Source organism: Astyanax mexicanus, chromosome 15 (genome assembly GCF_023375975.1).
Source record: "Astyanax mexicanus isolate ESR-SI-001 chromosome 15, AstMex3_surface, whole genome shotgun sequence".
Taxonomy (NCBI): Eukaryota; Metazoa; Chordata; class Actinopteri; order Characiformes; family Acestrorhamphidae; genus Astyanax; species Astyanax mexicanus.
The window spans coordinates 7,333,411-7,355,194 of NC_064422.1; the positions used below are offsets into that span (position 1 = coordinate 7,333,411).

General features: G+C 38.8%; 1 protein-coding gene across 4 annotated transcripts in view; it reads right to left on the reverse strand.

The window, feature by feature from the left end:
- The window catches only part of plce1 (phospholipase C, epsilon 1), a 133,124-nt gene that overhangs the window by 31,738 nt on the left and 79,602 nt on the right, over positions 1–21,784 (reverse strand). For all 4 annotated transcript variants that reach the window (XR_002649894.2, XM_022669336.2, XM_022669337.2 and 1 more), the window contains 6 exons: positions 8,097–8,242; positions 6,331–6,589; positions 5,725–5,936; positions 2,431–3,085; positions 918–1,103; positions 364–481 (listed from right to left, as the gene is read on the reverse strand). Coding sequence is in view for 3 of the 4 variants with exons in the window: in XM_022669336.2 (XP_022525057.2) it covers positions 364–481; positions 918–1,103; positions 2,431–3,085; positions 5,725–5,936; positions 6,331–6,589; positions 8,097–8,242 (1,576 nt within the window). In the remaining variant the exon portion in view is untranslated. The remainder of the gene's footprint in view (positions 1–363; positions 482–917; positions 1,104–2,430; positions 3,086–5,724; positions 5,937–6,330; positions 6,590–8,096; positions 8,243–21,784) is intronic.

A 21,784-nucleotide genomic window follows, 5' to 3' on the forward strand; every position in this document is an offset into this window, starting at 1 on the left:
AGTGAAATGTGTATAAACGTGTTTGGCATGTGTGACATGAAATGACTTGTCGGTGAAACTTGGATGTTTTATTGCAATCTTAGATTGTTGTTGGGGTGAGCATCATGTGTCTTGCACAGGGTCTAAGATAGGGCCCTGTCTGATCGTGGGTGGCGCATGGTGTAAAAACTTTGAGAACTATCAGCAAATAACTAAATGTATAAACCCTGTATTCAGAAATAAAAACAGTGATGTTATGATTACACACACCTGTATTAATTACCATACGATTACCTCAGTAAAAAACTAAAGTAAAAAAAATATATGTACAAATAAACTGACCTATCTAAAATCAAGAATTTATTATGTTTAATTTATACTCACCATTCTCTTCCTGCTCCACACCTTCTGAAGGATCAGAGGACCTCCTGCACAGAACCTCCTTACAGCTTTTAGTTTTGCGTGAGATCATTTCGTCATCTGTTCCATCCCCACTGTCTCCCTGTACATGTCAAAAACGTAAATATGTCAATCAAATCTGTGATTAATCAGGATTAATCACACTTGTCCTTCTTCTTATGAATTTAATAGTATAATAGTGGATTTTAAATGATTATAGAAGAATGAATGTTGGACTTGCAAAACTGAATTATACTTATATTAGTGGTTTAAATATCTTAAAACATACTTGCATTTATCAATATACAATAACAATATTCTGTGATTAATCATTTTTAAAATAAGAATGCATGTTTACATTGCTAATACATCACCAGGCTCTGTAAATTAATACAATTATAAATGTGCATTGAAAAAATACTATGTTAATGTTTCTTTATTCTTTGGTGCATTAATGTGTTAACACTGACAGCATAAAAAAGAGAATATAGTGTAAAGGTAAGGTACAACTAATGTACAAACATGTACAAACTGCTCACCCTGATGAGGGTTTTCTTCTTCTTCTTGACGTTAGAGTTCATACTCAGTGGGCTGTTCTTCTGAGCAGTGGTCTTCTCAGTGTTCCTGCTGGTAGAGCCAGAGCTGCCGGTGCTTACACCCCAGCGCCGGCCACCAAACAGCTCAATGGCCTGTGCCAGCGTCGGCCCCTCAAACCTACAGTCTTCCTGGAGATAAAGAGTCAGAGAGAGGAAAAGCGAGAGAGACAGTTGTGAAATCTGAGCAACAGAAAGAGTCTGTTTAAGAGTCCCACAGCAAACTAGAGGTTTGATTATTACAGACCGCATTATCAAAGTGGATTTAAAAAAAAAGGGTAGATACAGAGTTCCCACCCTGCAGAAAAAGTAGCCTGGCCTGTTTGACAAGCTTAGCTCTTGACTAGCAGTGGTATGGTTTTATTTCAGTTTATGGTTTAGCTGGTCCACAAGATGCTAATTGACCACCATGACCAAGCTTGTTAACTGACAGCTGGACAACAAGCATGCCAATGCCAGTCAACCGGTATGCTATAGCTGGTCAATTGCTGGCATACTGGTTGGCCAGCTTTTGCCTGCTGGTTGACCAGCTGAAGCATACCGGTTGTCCGGCATTGGCATGCTTGTTGACCCGCTCTGTCATGCCAAAGCTGGTCAACTGGCATGCCAAAGTTTGTCAACCGGTATGCCAAAGCTGGTCAGCTAGCATGCTAATGCTTGTCAACCGGCATACCAAAGCTGATCAACAGGCATGCCAAACTGGTCAACAAAAGCAGGCCAAAACTGTTCAACTATCATTCCAAAGCTGCAGAACCTGCAGGCCTAAGCTGGTTGACCAGCATGGCAAAGCTGGTCAACAAAAGCACACTAAAGCTGGTCATCAAAAGTAGGCCAAAGCTGGTCAACAAGCATGCCAAGCTGGTCAACAGGTAGGCCATCGCTGGTCAACAAAAACAGGCTAAAACTGGTCAACATACATGCCAATGCTGGACAACATTCATACCAAAGCTGGTCAACATACATGCCAAAGCTGGTCAACAAAAGCATGCCAAGGCTGGTAAAAAGGCATGCTAAAGCTGTTCCAACAAAAACAGGCCAAAGCTGGTAAACAGGCATGCTAGGTCAACCAGCATACTAAAGGTGTTCAACAAGCATGCCAAAACTGGTCAACAACAGCAAGCCATAACTGGTCAACCAGTATGCCAAAGCTGATCAACCAGCATGCCAAAGCTGATCAACCCGTACGCAAAGCTGGTCAACTGGGATGTTAAAGCTGGTCAACTGGGATGTTAAAGCTGGTCAACCAGCATGCCAAAGCTGGTCAACAAAAGCATGCCAAAGCTGATCAATCGGCATGAAAAAAAGCTCTCTTTTTTTAGTTAATTGTTATGTAATAAAATAATGTATAATTGCATTATTATGCTATTGTATTCTCATTGGTGCCATAGATGTGTAGATATTAGAGGCATTAGATTGTCTTAAAGGGACAATAGCTTGACTAGCTTCTAAATGCACTTACCTGGTAAAGGCCTACATACTGTCTGCGCAGCCACTGCAGTCTCTGGTCAGGGAAGTTCTTGATCTTGCGGATGGCACTGAGCAGCTGCTGCAGGCCCTCGTACAGTACGCTCGCTGTGTGCGTTGGAGCCACAAAGTGCAGCAGCTTGTTGTCGGTGGTGTGCGCTCCATATAACAGCGAGATGCCGTTCTCCTCTGCGCTCATATTGCACAGCTTGTGCTGCAGACACACAAAGTTGATGTCCACAGCTGGGTGACCCATGAACACAGCCTTTACCACGCTGAGGTCCAGGACTCCCTCCGTCAGGCCACAGAGAGCTGCATGGCTGTGGATGCTGGGGTCCAGAGGACAGCCCTTACTCCGGATACCTGGAGGGCAGCTGCTCTGGGGTTTGGACCAGGTGAGGAAGCAGTTGTCAGGCTGCAGGCGGAGGAGGCAGCGGCTGCTCTGATGGCTCTCCTGCTCGAAGTGGATGACTGTTGCTCCCTGCAGCAGGAACTGGTGGATGTCGGCCGACAGCGAGAGAACGTACCAGGGGATGAGCTCCGTGCCGTGGCAGAAAGCTCCATGTGGCTCCTCTGGGCTCTGTAGGTCCGTCTCACGGGGAGGCTCCACCAAATCCCCTTCAGAGTCAGAGAGGTCCCCAACCAGAAATCTGAAGAGGAGGATAAGTTTACGATATATCAACAGAGTTACAACACAAATCAAAATAAATCATAAGTAACAAGCACAGTCACTTCATTGCTAATTACTATATAAGTGCTATATAGACAGAACTGTATTGAGCCAACTTGTTATTCACCATTTTTTCTAAAATCAAGGGCCTATTCTGCTTTTATTGAGAACTGAAGTAATTCTCTACTGTCCAGCAAAGTCTTTATACTAAATCTGCCACATAGCAATGAGAATTTAATTGTATTCAATGAAAAAAGTACTGAATGGAGCACCATAATTCTAGAGAACACAGTTCCACTGTTCCACAGCTCAATACTGGGGGTGTTATACCCCTCTAGCCAATGCCTGGCATTAGACATTGGGCCAATAGGCTCATGTTTGTCTATAATCTGTTACAGCACTGTTTTATTAGGAATCATTTTTGTTCCACAGGGACCAGATAAGCTGTGTAAGCAACTGTGTAAGCCATAGTCAACTTAAACAAGCTGAATGGATTCATTATGAGGGGTTTCAACAACAATCCAATGTGGACATATAAGGTATAAGTTTCCAACACAACTTACATTGGGCTCAAAGTGTCAGACAGTGCTTTTCTAAACAAATCACGCCTACAGTAAGTTTGGTAAAAAAAAAAGATAAACAACTTTAACAGCTTTAAAAAATATATATTATAGTAATTATAGTAAACAACATAAACAACAACTTCATTACACAGTACCTGCACCCTATGGAAAAGCAAGTAGTTATTCAAAAGTTAGCCTATTTTTCCATATACTGTACATCCCATTTGTGGGTAAAGTCAGACTCCGCCTGTTTTCCAATTGCCGCTGATAGAGCATCACTGTTTGTTCAGAGAAAAGCACAGCAATCCAGCTCTGATATATCAGCTAACAAACGCCTGTGCAGACCAACATCACACTAAGAGTGATGTGTGGAAAGAACCACCCAAAAAGAGGAAGGCCAACTGTGCTCTCTCAGACTCCGGCTGCTGATGGCAAGCTGCATGAACTGGGATTCAACTGTTATCCTTTATGCTGTTTTTTTTCTAATGTTCCCTAACAATTAACAATCAAAATATGCAAAAAAGTGATACTTAAGCCAACCTGGACATAAAGACTCATAAAGCACATGAGTAAGTCTGATTCAGTGAAAAGACAACTCTTGATTAAATCCAAGTCTCATTTTTTACACAGTTTTACACAGAAAACACCCTTAATAACAACTCACACCCTCCAGGGACTATAATGCAACCCCAGATTAAAATCCACTATTATAAATTGTTGCTCAAATAACTTTTTGAAGTTATACATTAGTTAAATTTATTTTTGGGAAACGGAGTCAATGATAATGTTTGAGTTGATAAACATCTGCTTCTAAATTGAGTTTCAGGGAAAGCTGAACTTGGCTGTGCTTAAAGAAGCTCCTGAAGATTAAGAGCACCTCCAGAGAAATCAGCTCATCATGGACGAAGAAACAAGCACAACCAATGACACAATGCAGACAAATCCCAATTTAGACACAATCCAGACAATTCTCCATGACACCGTGTTAATAACGAGCGTGAACCTTCCTACCAAAGACATACTACTGCAGCACAGAGGCCATGCAGAGGCCAAATCCACAGCTTTAACATTCACCTTTTACAGGACAATATAGTACTTACTAGAGGTGTGCCAAATCATATCGTACGCAATAATATCGCCAACATTTTTGAATATGGTGAATGATATTATACACTGATTTATCGTGCCATATCACCCACCCCTAATTATTACATCAGGGAACTATTTTTTTGCTGTTTTTAGCAAAAGAAACATTCACACTTTTTTCATTTCTTATTATATATCTACTAGAGATTATATCTGTACAGTATCATTTATTTTACTTTAATCCTGGATATATGGAGATATTTGGAGTGCATTATTATAGTATCATGACATTCTGGATCATTGACTTCTGTTACTAATCTGATAAAAATCTAGTATTTTTTAATATCTCAGTTAGGGATATGCCATATAATATCGTATGCAATAATAACATTTTTTTTATTATTTTGTTGTAGTAGTGTATTCTTGAAAAAAAGAAATTCAGTGTTTTGTCATATTGCCAAGAGTACTGTTATAGTGAAAATACCATGAAATATTGTGATATAATTTAATTCCATATCGCCCACACCTAGTACTTATATATTTCAGCGTTTTATGTTTCATGTGCACAGAGGTCCAATCCCATTCATTCTATTATAATTTAGCCCAACATGTAGCCATGTTATCTAATTTGTAACCAAATTCTGTGTAGTAGGCGGAGCCAGAATCACTTTTTGTAGACCCCCCTAATTGTCCGAGGACAAATAATCTAAACCACCTTCACTGAGTTAAGGAACAAAAACAAAGCAGATTATTTTTAGTGGTTTGTCATATCTCCAAAGACTTTAATTATCGCATTACATGTTATTTTAAACCCTATTCTCCAACCATAATTCTAATTATCACAGTCTAAATATCTTACTGGAAATTCTGCTGATATTTACAACAAGAAAAATAAATCCACAGCTTGCACTGATGGAATAAATATTTTTGTATCAATTTGATTCTAATCATTAACAGAAAAGGGACTCACTGGTTCCTGTTTTTGTCTTTGAAAGAGTTCCTAAGGAGGACAGTGCTGGGTTCCCTCACGCTCTCCTCCAATTCCTCTGCCTCCAGGCTGCGGTTGCAGCTACGGATGGTCTGAAGGATGTTACTAACTGTGGCCTCTTTCTCAATGTTGTGTAGTCCGTCATTTCCCACCCTCTGCAGAAAATGCAGCTGACCGTTGTAGTCGGACACAAACTGCATTAAATAAAAAAGAAAAAACAAAATGCTTAGTGATTTTCACACACATTAATAATATCAGCTTTGATTTAGCATTCAGTACTTTTCCATTCTGACTGATTAATCATTTAGTAAATGTTCATATGCTAATGGATATTTAGCTGCCATTAGAAAAGTCAAGTGCCTGTTTCCTGAAGGAATTAATCTGCTGGGCTTTTTGAGACGATATCAAACCCATTTAAACCCATTTAAAACTGGCTTCTATAAAGAAGGAAGGAAATCATCACTCAAACCACAGCCAGCCATAACAACATTACGCACAATTACTACAGCGCTTGTGGCCTAGGCCATCATTAATTTAATAAAGCTAACATTTCCTGTAATGGCTGTTAAAAGGAAGTAGAGACCTCACCTCGATCGAGTCCTCTTGAGAACTGAAAGGAAAACGCAGGCCAATCAGACTGGCTGTTCCGTCGAGAGCTTCACTGAGCTCTTTCAGGAACACGCCGCAGAACGGCACCACTTTACAGCCAGGGATGTTGAGGGCACGGTTCACCGCCTTCTTGTACTCAGACGAGGACTCGTGCTGGGCCATGGCGTCCTTTAGGCGTCTCATGGTGTCAATGTCTGTTTGGTCCATGAACTGCCACATCTTCAGCACTTTACGGGATCTACAAAAGAAGGATGTGCTAAACTTAAATAACTGAAATAATTTGGCATGGTAACTATGGTTTCCAACATTGTAAATAATAACAGAAGTCAATCTTGCACTGCGTACTTGCACTGTCTATATGGCCGACATCAGTTATCTTCTCAAAATGCAAAACAACTGGTGTTCATTGCTGTTTACTGTGTTTTACTACACTACCTCTATTACACACACACAAAAGACTCTACCTTTAGAGTTACCTTTCTCTATTTCTCTGTTTATCTGTATCATTCTTTCTTATCCTTTTGTAATGTTTGTACACTATGTATACCTACTACTAAATGTCCAGAATTTCCCTCTGGGATCTATCTATCTGTCATCCAGACTATGAAAGAACACATAAGGAATCATGTAGTAACTTAAAAAGTGTCAAACAAACCAAAAAATACTCTGGTTAACTTATCCTGTGCAACTGAGAAAACTTTTGCTCTTTCTTTTCTGAGGCAGTTCTGATGAGAGCCAGTTTCATCATAATATTTTTGATGGTCTGTTCGACTGCTTTTGAAGATACTTTCAAATCTTTCAGATCTTTTCCCGAAATCTTTCGGATTGAATGACCTTCATTTCTTAAAGTACTTGAGTAGTTCTTGCCATAATATGTATTAGAACATTACTCAATAGGGCTATTCACTGTATACCTGTAACTCTACCTCTTCACAACTTTACAACTGATGCTCTCAAACACATTAAGAGACAAGAAATTCAAGTAATTAACTCGATAAAGAGTAACTAATCCGCCTTATTTTGGCTTATTCTACCTTCTGACTCTAGCTCAAATCTGAAAAATGCTAAAACAATAAAGATGTAGTTTGGGAGGTGCACTGGGTGATGTATGGGTTTAGGGACAGGGTAGAAGGAAGAGCTGATTGGGCTGAACTACAGTAGAAGCAGTGTAGCTCTGACAGTGGTGAGTAAAGTACATGGACACATTATCCTCCTCGCTTATAGCACAGTTGAACTTGAGTGGGCCCTGCAGAGGTGGAAATTACCGCAATAATAGCGCTTTTTAAGGTTAGGAAAAGTTTATAAAATATTTAAGCAGGAATTGTTTGTTTGTTGACTTCAAAGGAACACTTTTTTAGATATTAATACAAAGCAAATGGTTTTATCGTTTAGTGCCTTTTACGGCACAGCTGTTAACTGCTTTTAGCTGTTAGCCATTCCTGTTGACTCTATCTTATAAAGCTAACTTAGAAAATGCAGCCAAGATGCGCAAAGCTGTCATCTAAGCAAAAGATGCTCTGGTTTGTTTAACACTTTTTTGTTTACTAAATAATTCCATACTTTTTTTTCATAGTTTGGATGAGTTCAGTATTAATCTACAATGCAGAACATTTGAAAATAATGAGAAACCTCTGAATTTTTTGTGGTACTGTAGATCCCCACACTTTAAAAAAATCCAAAAATGTTTCCCACTTTGCTAAGCAAACAACGATCCAAACAGAGCTCTGAATATTTAGTCGTCATACCTCAGGCCTGCCAAGAACTCCATCACTGCGTTGTAGTTGCCCATATTCCAGCAGCACTTGGCAACATGGACCAGGTATGAGAAGACCTCTCTCTTCTCCTCCATAGAGCCAGCAGCCAGGATAAGCCAAGTCACCCAGGAACTGACCTGTGAACATGAATCGTTTGTAGGTCAAGACTGTAAATTTAAAGGTGGGTGATATGACAGAAATACAGAAATATATAATTTTTTTCATGTTGTGTATCAATATTTTTTATGGTTGCATAGCTTATGTTTTTTTTTTTTGTTTAATAATTTTACATAGTAATTAAAAGGTTTTGCCACCATTCAAAATGTACGAATGATACGAACCCACTTGGCAACTAACTGAGACACCAAAGGATATCACAGCAGCCACAATATCACCCGAAATACCACAGGAACTGCCTAGCAACCACCTTATAACACCTAAGCTAGTGCTGGATGATTTCACGTTATATTTCTTTTGGTCGATACAACAAAATTCTGAAATCGATATAAACAGAGTACCAAGCTTGGTGTGCAATGATAGAGCTGGACGATACTGTAAAAATATTATATTACAATATTTAAAGTTATTTTTACAATACAGAGTATTTATTGTATTTATACATGCAGACAAAATGCATCAGCAGTGGCGAGTTTTGCTATTAAGCATTTGTGTGTGTATTACAGTGATTTTTATTCCATTTTTGCTGCACATCATCCAATTAAACAGGATTTTATACACTCTCTGTAATAAAATTTACAGGTGGGTCAGTATTTTTTAAACACTGATGATATGCTAAATATGGTTAAAAAAGCATATTGTTGATACAATAAGAAAATACATCACAATCGATATATATATATATATATATATTAGGAGTGGGGCGACGCGTCGACATAATCGACGTCATCGATTACAAAAATACATCGATTTGCATAACGTGCGTCGGCGCGTCGTAAAGATGGCGGCGCCTGTGGAGAGCATTAGAGGTTAGATCGGGCCCAAAAATTCCAACTGGCTGTTTTCGGGCTGTTTTAATGAGCGAAATGTGATCAGAATTATGTTAATTAACACGGTAACATAGAAGCATAGAACTATTATTTAATTAAAATGATTTTTAAGAACAGCTAAACACAGTTCTGCAAGTCAAACGCGGAGGAGTTCACGTGCGAGAGACACAGAGAGAGAGAGAGAGAGAGAGAGAGAGAGAGAGAGAGAGAGAGAGAGAGACAGAGAGAGAGAGAGAGAGAGAGAGAGAGAGAGAGAGAGAGATTGTTCTGACTTGTTCTGGTGAGAGCTACTCACAGGTGAAGGTTCTCTTTGATCTCCTCGTGCTCCTATTCTAGTCCCATTCATAATTCTGCAGCTCCCTCAGTGTTTTCTGCCGTATTTTGCGGCTAGCGCGAGCGCTTACAACTAACACCGCGGACCGCGAGGTGCCGCCGCGTTTGTGCCGAATCCGACTCTCTGCAAAAGGGCAACAATGTGGTCCTCTGCCATATGTGCAAAAGGAGCACTTGAAGCGCAAACATCCAGGAGCACTATGTCAACAGGGTCACACAGTAAGTTACCGTTTACATCAGGGTCTCCGCGGGTGTCCTTAAAAAGACTTAAGGCTGTCTACCAAAGGTTTTAAACCTGCCACAGGCAGAAATTATACATTTTTGGTTTATATTTGTGCATGGCATTTCGCAGTTTCCAGAAACAGTAGCATTATTCATAAGTTCAGGTGTTTAGCTAAGCTAGCTGCCTTAAGTTATTTTAGCTAGCGCCGTCGGCGCTGCGGTGTCACACCGTTTTCTGTCACCGTCGGAATTTTGTGACCAGTGCTCACGGTTATGAGCGTTCATTGGCAAAACGGAAGCTTTCAATACCTACACCTTACCCTCAGCCCTAAACTGAACCGTTTTGGCCAGTCGGGGTAAACATTAGAAACGAACACGTTTCGAATCGGCCAGTGCACCGGTCTGCTGAGAACTACTTGCCAGTGGTCACAAAATCTAGCGGTGTGATGGAAGGTGTTTATTGAAATGATTCATAATCAATGACGTGTGATGATTCATAAACAATGACGACTATTAATGATATTACTTTTTGTTCTATGCGATGATAATGTGTACTGTGAACATTCTACCCTCAGTGAGCTTTTTTGAAATGCTGAGTAAGAGTTTTCTCTATCTGGCTATGTGTATGTGTTAAGGAATGCACGTCACAGTTGTTCTACAAATTCTGGCGCCAGGGTCATCTTCCTTTCTGCTTGCAATGTTTTGAGAACCAGCCTGATATGCTCACTAAGGGATTATGTCATATCACATGTCAGAAGAAGTTGACGTGTCACAATGGTGGCACTGTGCCCATAATTGGGAAGTAAGGGATGGGAGGATCTAAAAGGTATAAAGAGAGCTTGGCACCTCTTGCAAGGCAGGAGTTCACTCTGTATTCATTACGTGTGGCTTCTCAATAAATCTTGTTACTCATTCTGATCAAGACTCAGAGACTCTGAATATTTCTTTCTTCCTGTCATTATTTTTCCACCACAATTTGGCGTCACGGAACAGGATGAGCATGGTCTTGCGGCGGAGGGGGAGAGACTAGCACCTGCCGAGGACGCTCTCCAGCAAAACAGCTGGACCCCAGAAGCAAGGGAAAATTCCACAGAATAAAGGACAAGTACCGCGGGGGTAAGTGCGGCCTCTCCCCCCCATTCGCAAATCCAGGCCTCATCGACAAACATTGGTGGTGAGTGACAGGTTAACTAATTTACTCATTAAGGAAATTTTAAATGTAAACAATTGTTCTTAAATTAATTTACTCCCCTCCATCCTTCCTTCAGCACTCCGCCCTGGACAGTGTATAGTTACATGACGGTGTACAAGACTAGCCTGGTCATAGCGAGGCCTTTATTGATGTATGTAAATATATCTTTGAAGTTAAAGAGAAGACTAGCCTGGTCATAGCGAGGCCTCTATTGATAGACGTGTCATTAGAGTAATAGGTCCCGGGACCGTGGGGAGGAGTGCATAAATAATACTATAATAGTACAGGGTACTGATTGTGTATTAAGCAGGGATAGAAGAAGGAAGGTGAGACGTGATTATTGGGGCTAAATTACTCTGAGTCATTAAAATCGAATGAGAGAACAAAATGGGATCCCAAGTAACTAAAGAATTGAAATTTAATCCAAAAATTCATGACGCAGCTCTTTTCAATCAAATGAGCCAAGACTATATGTGTATGTCTGTGTGTGTGTGTGTTTATGTAGTGTTGTTCAAAGGTTTGGAATCATTAGCATATTAACCCAATATACATATATTAAAGTAGGGCAGAATATTGAGCCATGCTGGAACTGTTCAATGTAACATGTTTCATTATCTTTATGGAAAATGCTGTAGAATTCTGAGGATGGCAGTTTAGTGAATATGTGAGACTGCTTCATGTTTAAATAGTAGTGATGAGTTATGTACAAATGTCCACATTGTGAAAGTCATCCCTGATTGAAACAGAAAAGAGATGAGGATTCCAGGCTTTTGATACAATGTGTGTGTGTGTGTTTCTGCGTGTGTTGAATAAAGCAGTGAGAGAGATAGACAAAACATCTCTTCTCTGCTATCTTCTATCACATTTGGTGTGTGTGTGTGTGTGTGTGTGTGTGTCTGTGCGTGTGTGTAAGTGTGTATGTTTCTAACATTTGTCTAACTCTGATATTCTGTAAGCGAATCTAATGATGAATATAATGTGTGTGTGGCTGTGTCAGAATCGCTCCCTATTCCAGAAATAGTGCACTATATAGTGTAAAACCATTTTTTGCAGTACTGTTTAAAACCACAGCAGTACATTCTGTTCCCTATATAGTTCACTATGAAAAACCTAATGCATCACAAAATTTAGAAATTCCAAAATATACTATAATGCAATGCAGTGCTGTTGTATTAGACGTCCTCAGAGCAGGACAAACATGGTTTATTGTTTGGTTGTTCCATAATTCGTTTAGTAAATAGAAAATGCTACATAGTGAAAGAGTTAATGAGTGAGCCATTCTGAACACAGCTTCTGTCTTCATGTGGTTTAGGCCTTTTCTATTATTATTCTTTTTTATTGAGACTGATTTCAGCTCAGTCTCAGCTGAATGAGATTTAAAGAATACACATATCTAATTTCTCTAGTGGTTCTCATGCATCTCAGTCTATGCTGATCTTTTGATTCTCTTAATGAGGATAGTAGATTTTAGAAACCAGTAAGAAAAGACCTTACTTTCTTTGGAAAGGTTTAATTTGACAAACTTAATATTGTATCTATTACGAGCTGCAGTGAATTGGGTCTCTCTTTCTGACTTTTAAACAAGGAGACATCAGATGTTTTTAAAAAATATATATATATATATATGGAGCTTTTTGTTTTGCTTTCCATATGTTTTCTATTTCTGGCAATGAAGAACTTGCTTGCATATTCTTGGCTATATTTTGAGTCCCCATCAGAGCACAACAATATAATGTTAATGTTTATACAGTTTAGAAATATCAAGCATCGTTTGGCTGGAAATAATTTTTGTTTTAGTTATTTCATGAGGCTAAACAATTTTTAACCATGTTAGAATTCCTTTCAGGATTTCTTTTTTTATTATTATTTTTTCTTTTAAGGTTTTTTTTTGGAGGGATTTTTCTCTTTTGACTGATTGTTGCTCAGTGCTGTTTTCTGGGTGTTTGAGAAGGCGGGGGTGGTGCTCATCACAGGAGTTTTGACCCTCAGAGACAGGGTCCTCTGCAACAGTACTGTGAACATCATCTGAACCAGAGCACTTCATTAGGAGAGTCTCAGATGAGAGACTGTGTTTGGTCCAGCTGTCGGTCGATGGCTGGACTGCGTCTTCACCGGACCTGCTGTGATTGAAATGTTACAGCACTGGTCCAGGAAACTGGTTTCAGATCTGGAAGAACTGAGCGATCAGAGACCGCTTCAGACAGCACCTGCTCAACCATCAACACCACCCACCCCCAGCAGCCAATCAGCCCAGTGGATTCACCCCTCAGCCTGAGCCAGCAACAGAGACGTGAGACCAGATTTTTTATTTTTATGCCTGTTTACTTTTTTCCATTAAAAGGAGTGATTTTATTTAATTTTTGATGTTTATGCCTCATGTAGAAAATGTTTGGTTAAACTTTAAATCTGGTGGTGACTCAAATTATGACTGTTTTACCTTTCTTTTTAAGAAAAAAAAAAAAAAGGGAGGTTTTAGCTTTTTTGGTTTCTCTTTTAAATAGTGTTTCTCATCAAAAACTTTGATGAATTAAAAATAATATCTAGTTCAGGGAAAAATCTTTAATTTCATTGTAAACAGTAGCCAAACATGGTTGCTGGGCAGATTAATACATTAAAGGCCTATCACACATTGGCCCTCAATTTTCACTGGAAAGTTTTTTTTTTAGGTTTACATTATGTAATTTATGTTGCCTAATGACTATGATTTGTATAAAACATTTTTAATAACAATCATCTCCATTAAGGCTTATGTAAGGGAAGTTGTTTACTGGCTTTTGACAAAATTAATACATATAAACTCAGATGTAGTTGTAACTAGCTAAAGTAACCAAGCATGCTGGCTTAAATAAAAATCAACCATTTAAAATCTTATTAATACATCAATGTAGACTATCAACTACAAAAAGAGCTTTGCTTGCTCCAAAGGTTTTTTAAAAATATATATATAGGGTAAGATAGAAATCTTTCTCTTATATGTGCATTAATATTAATGCTAAATTAATTCAATATATATAATAATAACTAGCTTGCTAAACCACCAGCTAACAGTCTTGCAACTATGCCAAACAAGTGAAACTTAAATATGTTTTTATTTTTTGCAATTAATTTACAGGTAGCACAGTTCGCAAAAATATATATTGGAACTGAACAAGGAAAATAAATATTAGGCCAATAACTTCAAACAGGACCACTGCAGCTCATAGCTTCAAAATCACTGTCATAGGAACTAGTTAGTCTAAACTTAGGTGGACCATGCCTACAACAGCTTGTGGACACAACTCCACACACATTTAAATTCTAACATCAGCCAAATGTTTTTAGACTCAAGTTAACAGATGGAAAATAAGTTTACGAAGGATATAGAGGAAATGCACTGACTGCATCATACTCATCAGTGTTTTGGAAGAACTGAACTCTCTACTTAATAACTAAAATAAAAAGGGGGTGTTTTATGCTCTTTGTGTGTTCGCCCTCAAATAACAGCACTAATCAGACTAAATATTCTGAACAATGCTTTAAGGATTTCTGAGTATGTGTAAAGTTGAGGATTGTTTGTCTACAGATTGGCATTAAGAATTTTGGCACATAACAAACTATTTTAAAATAAATAAAACTAAGATTAATCTGAAGTGCACAAATAAGTTTTAGATGTGCTTCAAAGGAAGAACTGGGTGATCCCTGATGGATATAAACTGATAGAGAGTTACAAATCTTTGGTGCATAAATACAGAATGCAACGCTAAATGTTCTCAACAAATGAGCTGGAATTGTCGATCTGTCAGGAGTCCTGATATATACTTAGCTGCTAAGCAGTTAAGAGATTTTTACACTTTTTACACTAAATGAATATTAAAATCCAATCTAAATAATCTTCTCTCTTTTTATGTGTGTGAGTTAGAACTGTAGCTGCAGCATTTTGACCACAATGTAATTTGTAAATTGTAGAGAATAATAATTGTAATCCAGAGAATAATGCATTACAATACTCTAATCAAAACAAAGGTGTAGATCAGCTTCTCAGCATCTAGTGTAAGAAAATGTCTAATTAATGTATAAAAAATATATACATTATTGTGGTTGAAGATTAAATTAGACAATGTGAAAGGTTAAAAGAAAATATGAAGGCATTTGATAAATAAATGTTGAGACTATGTATTCTATAGTCTAGAGCGAAAACAGTGACAATGTTGAAAAACATTGACTTGATTTTAACACTTTTAAACTTCATGTTGTAATTCTGGAAAAAAAAAAAAGAGAAAGTTAATGTAGTAAAATTTGTTTATGAATCTTCTCAGATCCATGGTGGGCATGACGAGGCAGGGAGAGTCCGGCGTGGGGACTGGTGTGCAATAGGCCCCAGCATGTCCACAGCTGAGATGAAGAAACACTTGTTCTCATACTCTGTATGCGGACACTTGTCATTACTCCCGGGGCTTCTTAGGCGTTATGTAGACCATCATGGAATCTTGGATGATTCCATTTGGTCTAGAAGGGGGGAGTGAAGGGTATGGTTGGAGATAACCACACCTTCACACTCTTATTCTTAAATGTTTTATACATTTATATATACAGTTATTATTTTTACTGTTCACATTATAATTCACTTAATAACCTTATGATCTCTGCTCTCTTTTTAACTGTCACTATGACAAGGCTTTGGAGGTTGTTTTTTTTTTACTTTTTTCAGGAATCAGGAAGGTCAGAGTGTTTTCATCAACAGTGAGAGCTGTGAGGAGAATGTGACCCTGAGTGGCAGAGAAGCTTCACTGCTGTTCTGCTGTTCTGGGACCAGTGCATATGAACTAGGAGACAACAAGTTATCTGAGTGAAGTGCTGGAAACCTCTCCTCAGATAGCCAGAAGATCTTTACATCCACTCTTTTCCTCTGTCTCATCTTCTCACAGACTTTAGGACACTTAAGGACTGTCTGCTGTGTTCATGAAGGACACAGTGCTGAACAACATCATGATAAGAACCTGTTGCTCAGACAGGCTGGAGCTAATCACGTCATTAAAACTGGACAACATGCTGTTAACTGGACTCTGCTGACGTAATCATATTGATAAGTTCTGTACAATCACATGTCATTTGCAAAATGTATAACTGCTTGGATGAAGTATGAGGAATTCTCTCTGGCCCTCGACTGGCTTTAGTTTATTTCTTTCTTTCTCTCTCTCTCTCTCTCTCTCTCTCTCTCTCTCTCTCTCTCTCTCTCTCTCTCTCTCTCTCTCTCTCTCTCTCTCTCTCTATCTCTCTCTCTCTCTCTCTCTCTCTCTGTCGCGCGCGCGAATGTGTTGACCTATCGAGATTTTATTTGTTGATGTACTTTTACTCTTTTCTAATATATATCTATTAATTTTTGTTCCGCCATATGCAGAAGAAAGGCCAGTTCCTGCAAGTTACAGTAGATACAATAGAGTTAGATACTGCATTTGGGCTAGACCGTTTGTTTAATGAAGGTAAAGAAAATTAGCTGTAAAAAGAAAATTTCATTATTGATTCAGAATCAAAGGGGGGAGTGTGATGGAAGGTGTTTATTGAAATGATTCATAATCAATGACGTGTGATGATTCATAAACAATGACGACTATTAATGATATTACTTTTTGTTCTATGCGATGATAATGTGTACTGTGAACATTCTACCCTCAGTGAGCTTTTTTGAAATGCTGAGTAAGAGTTTTCTCTATCTGGCTATGTGTATGTGTTAAGGAATGCACGTCACAGTTGTTCTACAAATTCTGGCGCCAGGGTCATCTTCCTTTCTGCTTGCAATGTTTTGAGAACCAGCCTGATATGCTCACTAAGGGATTATGTCATATCACATGTCAGAAGAAGTTGACGTGTCACAATGGTGGCACTGTGCCCATAATTGGGAAGTAAGGGATGGGAGGATCTAAAAGGTATAAAGAGAGCTTGGCACCTCTTGCAAGGCAGGAGTTCACTCTGTATTCATTACGTGTGGCTTCTCAATAAATCTTGTTACTCATTCTGATCAAGACTCAGAGACTCTGAATATTTCTTTCTTCCTGTCATTATTTTCCACCACAGCGGTCACAGAAAACAGTGCAACACACGGTTGTGGTGTATGGGAGCTTATCCATTTTTAGCGTTAAAGATCTAAACAACGTGCTGTACATCTAAGTGATTATAAGTGTGGGGTTTGGTTTAGTAGGCTTGTGTTGTTGTTGTTGTTGTTGTTGTTGTTATATATAAATATAGTAATTTATCATTTGCTTTAAAACGTAAAATAATTATTTAAATATGTTTCTCAATGAATAGATTAGTCGACTAATCGAAAAAAATAATCGTTAGAATAATCGTTTAAAAAATAATCGTTAGGGACAGCCCTAATATATATATATATATATATATATATATATATATATATATATATATATATATATATATATATATATATATATATATATATATATATATAGCACAGATCTAACCCAAGCAATCTGTAAGCAACACCACATCAGCCACCTGGGACACCATAGCAATCAGCTAGCAACCACTTGAAAGCACTATAGCATAATCTGGAATACCACAATCCCTTAGCAACAACCTAACAACCTCCTGGGATACTAGAGCAACCACTTTGCAACCCCAAAGACACCACTCAGCAACACCACAGCAACCACCTAGAACATCACAGAAATCAGCTACCAACTACTCAGAAGCACTATAGAAACCAACTTGCAATACCATAACAACCATCAGGAAAGCCATATCTACTTTGAAAACCACCAAGAAACACATTGTCAATCTATTAGCAACACAACAGCAACCACCTGGAAAACTACAGCAGCCACCAAGCATTAGTTTATCAACCTCTTAGCATCAAACATTAGCTACCACCAAAAAATACCATATCAACCATTAAGAAACACAACAGCAACAACTTGGACAGTTAAAGCAACCTCCAAGAAACACACACAGACAACTGCCTTTGGTACCCCAGCAACCACAATACCATGGCTAGCTTTTGAGAGCCTGGAATATCATACCATTCATAATGCCATACTGTAGCACCCATCCAGTATTCACTATGCAACACCACAGCAACCACCTGAAATACTACAACCACCAGAAAGCAATAGTTTATCAACATCTAAGCAACACAACAGCAACCTCCAAGAAACACCTTATTAACCATTTACAAACACAACAGCAACAACACCTATAAAGACCATAGCAACCGCCGATGATACCTCACAAACCTCAACAACATGCCTAGCTAAGCAGGAGGTTCACAGCATAAAACTATTTGGATAATCTTCTTTTTTTGTAATAAATCAAACCATTATTACTGACAATAAAGCTAAAAAATACTAAAAAAACTACATTTGAGAAACATTATGTAGCAGATTTGGTGCTTAAAAGGCCTTGGAGAGAAAATAAACAGAGCTGAGAGGAAAGCTGACGCTAATGCTGTTCCCTCTGTGATTCAGATCATACTTCAGGGTGAGAGAAGGTAAACATATCTGTCTAAACTTAATTTAAAATCAGCACATACTCATCTGCTGCTCTGTTGTTTGGGAAGGAAGACAGCAGTATAGTTTAGAGTATCTCTGTGTTTTTATTAAGCCTCAGAGGAGATAATGCTCTGATATGACTCCAGCAGTTCCTTCTGTAAGACTCAGAATTAGTACATAATATAATGGCCTTCAATATGCTTCAGTCGAAGGCTGTGTACTCGACCTTCTTGCTGTGTTTCAGATACTGCAAAAAAATCCACGTTGCTGAAATTTCGGCTTTAGGATCTTGGCTCTTTTAAGATTTTAAGGTATTTTTCTGCATTGAAGAGCCACTAAACCATATTTTTTTCATTAATAGCTGAAATGTGTTCATTTGAAGTAATAAAACATACCAGTGCTGCTTTTTATAATGTTAATAAATTTTTATAAACATTTCCTTACCTTTAAAAAATGCTTTTACTGTGTTCATTTCTGCCTCTGTAGCACCCTCTCAGATTCAACTGTGTTATAGGCGAGGATGATTATCTATGTACTTTGGTACGCAGTCACATCACATTATAATGATCAGTCAGTTAATTATACTGCCCCCTGGTGACGTCCAATCATCTGCGTCTCACCGCTATCAGAGGCACACTGCTGCTGCTGCAGCTCAGCCAATCAGCTCTCCATCCTGCCTTGCCTCTAAACCCATACATCACCCAGTGCCTATTGTATCCATGCTTGTCTGCACTGTGTAGGCCTGTCCAATAAAATGTTTTGGTAGATGCTATATTGTCCCAGAAATTATTGCGATTCACGATATTTTTGTCATTTTAAAACTATTAAATGCCACTGAAATAATGATAACAGAATAGCATAAAAAAGGCGCCGAGTTGTCCAGCGGTCTAAAGCGCTGCCACTATGAGTGGGAGGTCGCAGGTTCGTACCCCCGCTCATGCTGCTTTGCCATCAGCTGCCGGTGCTAAGAAGGAGCACAATTTGTCCTGCTCCCTCCGGGTGGGAAGATGGCGCTCTCTCCCCACATCACTCCTAGGGTGATGTCTGCAGGAACCGAGCCGCTGTGCTTTCCTCCAAGCGTGCTGTGATGCTACTCTGAAATGCTGCATCAGCAGCAGCTCGAAAAGAAGCTGTGGGGCATTACTAGTGATAGAGGGAGTCCGAATATTTGGGTTGGGTAATTGGCCGTGTAAATTGGGGAGAAAATGGAAAATAGAAATAAAATGATAAAAAAAATAAAAGCATAAAAAAGCAATTATACACTTTTTAAAGACAACGAAATATGAATTAATCATTTTTTATAATTAGTTTGAAAATTATATATATATATATATTTTTTTTGTTACCTACTTTAGTCCACACTGTGTGTATGGAGTCACAGTTATTGATGCATGACTGGATAAAATACTGTTCACTGTTATATATGTAAACAAAATAAATACCCTATAACAAATAAACCCAATAGGCGAGATCACGATTATCAAAAATGATTGAGGTCATGTTTATTTATAGTACGATATTGCAATTATTGTGACAGGCCTACTTGACAGCTCCACTCCCGTGCTGCTGGTAAACCTGGTGCTAAGGGACCTGCTGTGCTACGTCACGAGCTTTATCTCCCATCAAACATACAAATATATATTAGTATTTTAATTAACACCACTAATATAAATATAATAGCATTTAACATTTTTTACATGAATTCTTGTATTTATATTTAACTATCCACTATAAAAACTTGCGTCTTAAGAACACGTGCAATTAACAAGATTACTGCTGTGATTAATTGGATTTTATTATTTTTTTAATTGATTGACCCTACTATTTTTTTTATTATTATTTGCATATGATCCATACTGTCCTTGCACAACTCCTCCTGATCTTGGGTTGTATTTGAGTCACAAATCCAAGCCCTGTGCCAAAATGTGCGATTCCCTTGAAATTTTAACATGCGTGCCAGCTCTGTAAACTTATGTTTATGTGCTCACATGCTGCAGCTAAAAGTAAGTCCCGGAAACAAAGTCGGTTATGCAAACATTTCCACTGGGGCTCGTGTGTGTGTTCAGAGGGAAATTTACTGTAGGAGTATCTAGAATTGTCTGGGCTTATATCACCAGCGCAGCATTCCTCTGATTCACCCTCTTCTCAAGTTACTCCAGAGCAGAGCCGGGATCCCCGGCTCGCCGAGGGTTTGTGTGAGAGAACTCCAGGAAAACTCTCAACAGTTTATACAACTTCAAAGGGTGATGCTCTCCCAGTATCTTAGAGACATGTATACTATCACACTACTGTATTTATTTACAGATGTTAAGGAGTGTGGTTTACTGCGGTTAGGACTGGGTAAAACCTGTGTAAAACAGCTTTAAGGGCTGTATATCAATGAGTCTGGAGGATTTACACAGTGAAAGCTGTGGGGGAAAATCAACATTTATTCCATGTATTCCTGATTTACTTCATGTATTCATAATCAATTATACTGATTATTACTGTTAATCATTCAATATTCATCCTGTTAATCATTCAATCAGTATGTTATCATTGATTTTATGTGAACTGTGTATTCTCTGCTCCTGGGACATACAGGCTCAGATTTGAGGCCTAAAGAGATGAAAATTGAGTTCTGCCTGGAGACTAGCGGGTCAGAGTAAAAAAGAGTTTTCTGATTTGTGAATTATTCTCTCCTAAAAAAGCTTATCTTCTGTTGTACGTGCAGTTTTCTGTTCCTCTTTTTATATCTGGTAGGGACCTGTTCCAAACAGATCACGTGGACATTACCTCATGTATGAACGAGGACTGTATAAAAATGCCCAGTCGACACAGAAAGGGGCTTTTTCCGACTTTCCTGACTACTCTCATTCTTCATCCATTGCTTTCGCTTTATTTTTGCTTTTTGCAACTTCAAAATAAAAACCTTCTCTTTTTGGCATCCCGGCTCGTTGACTGTCTTTGTCGATTTCCACGACAAATTGGCGTCCCTGGGTGGGCTGCTCGTGCACCGGGACCTCTAGACCCTGCAAGAAAAGCGGAGGACGCTCTTGGGTTAAAAAAAAAAGAAACCCAACCTTAGAACCTCAACTGTTTTTTAGAGGAAAAGGCGTTTTCTCTGGGGGTCGGGGGGTGTCCGGGGCCGCTGCAGCCGCACCACGTGTGAGTATATTTTTATATCTTTCTTCGTCTGGTTTGAGCCCCCTGGCACACAGTCTGAGTTGATGTGAAGAGGTTAGAGGCAAAAGGAGGAACCTGTAATTTTTTTTTGGTGCTGTGTGTTTGCCTCAATCCAAGATTTGGGGCATAGCCCAGAAAAAACTGGTTCCTGGGGCCGGATAACCCGCCTTTGTATGACGATATTTAAAGGTTAAAGATTTTTTCCCCTGGTTTTTTGGTGAGAAAACGGAGGGCACAGTCTGACGGGGCTGTGAGCACATAGGCACAGCGATAGAGTCG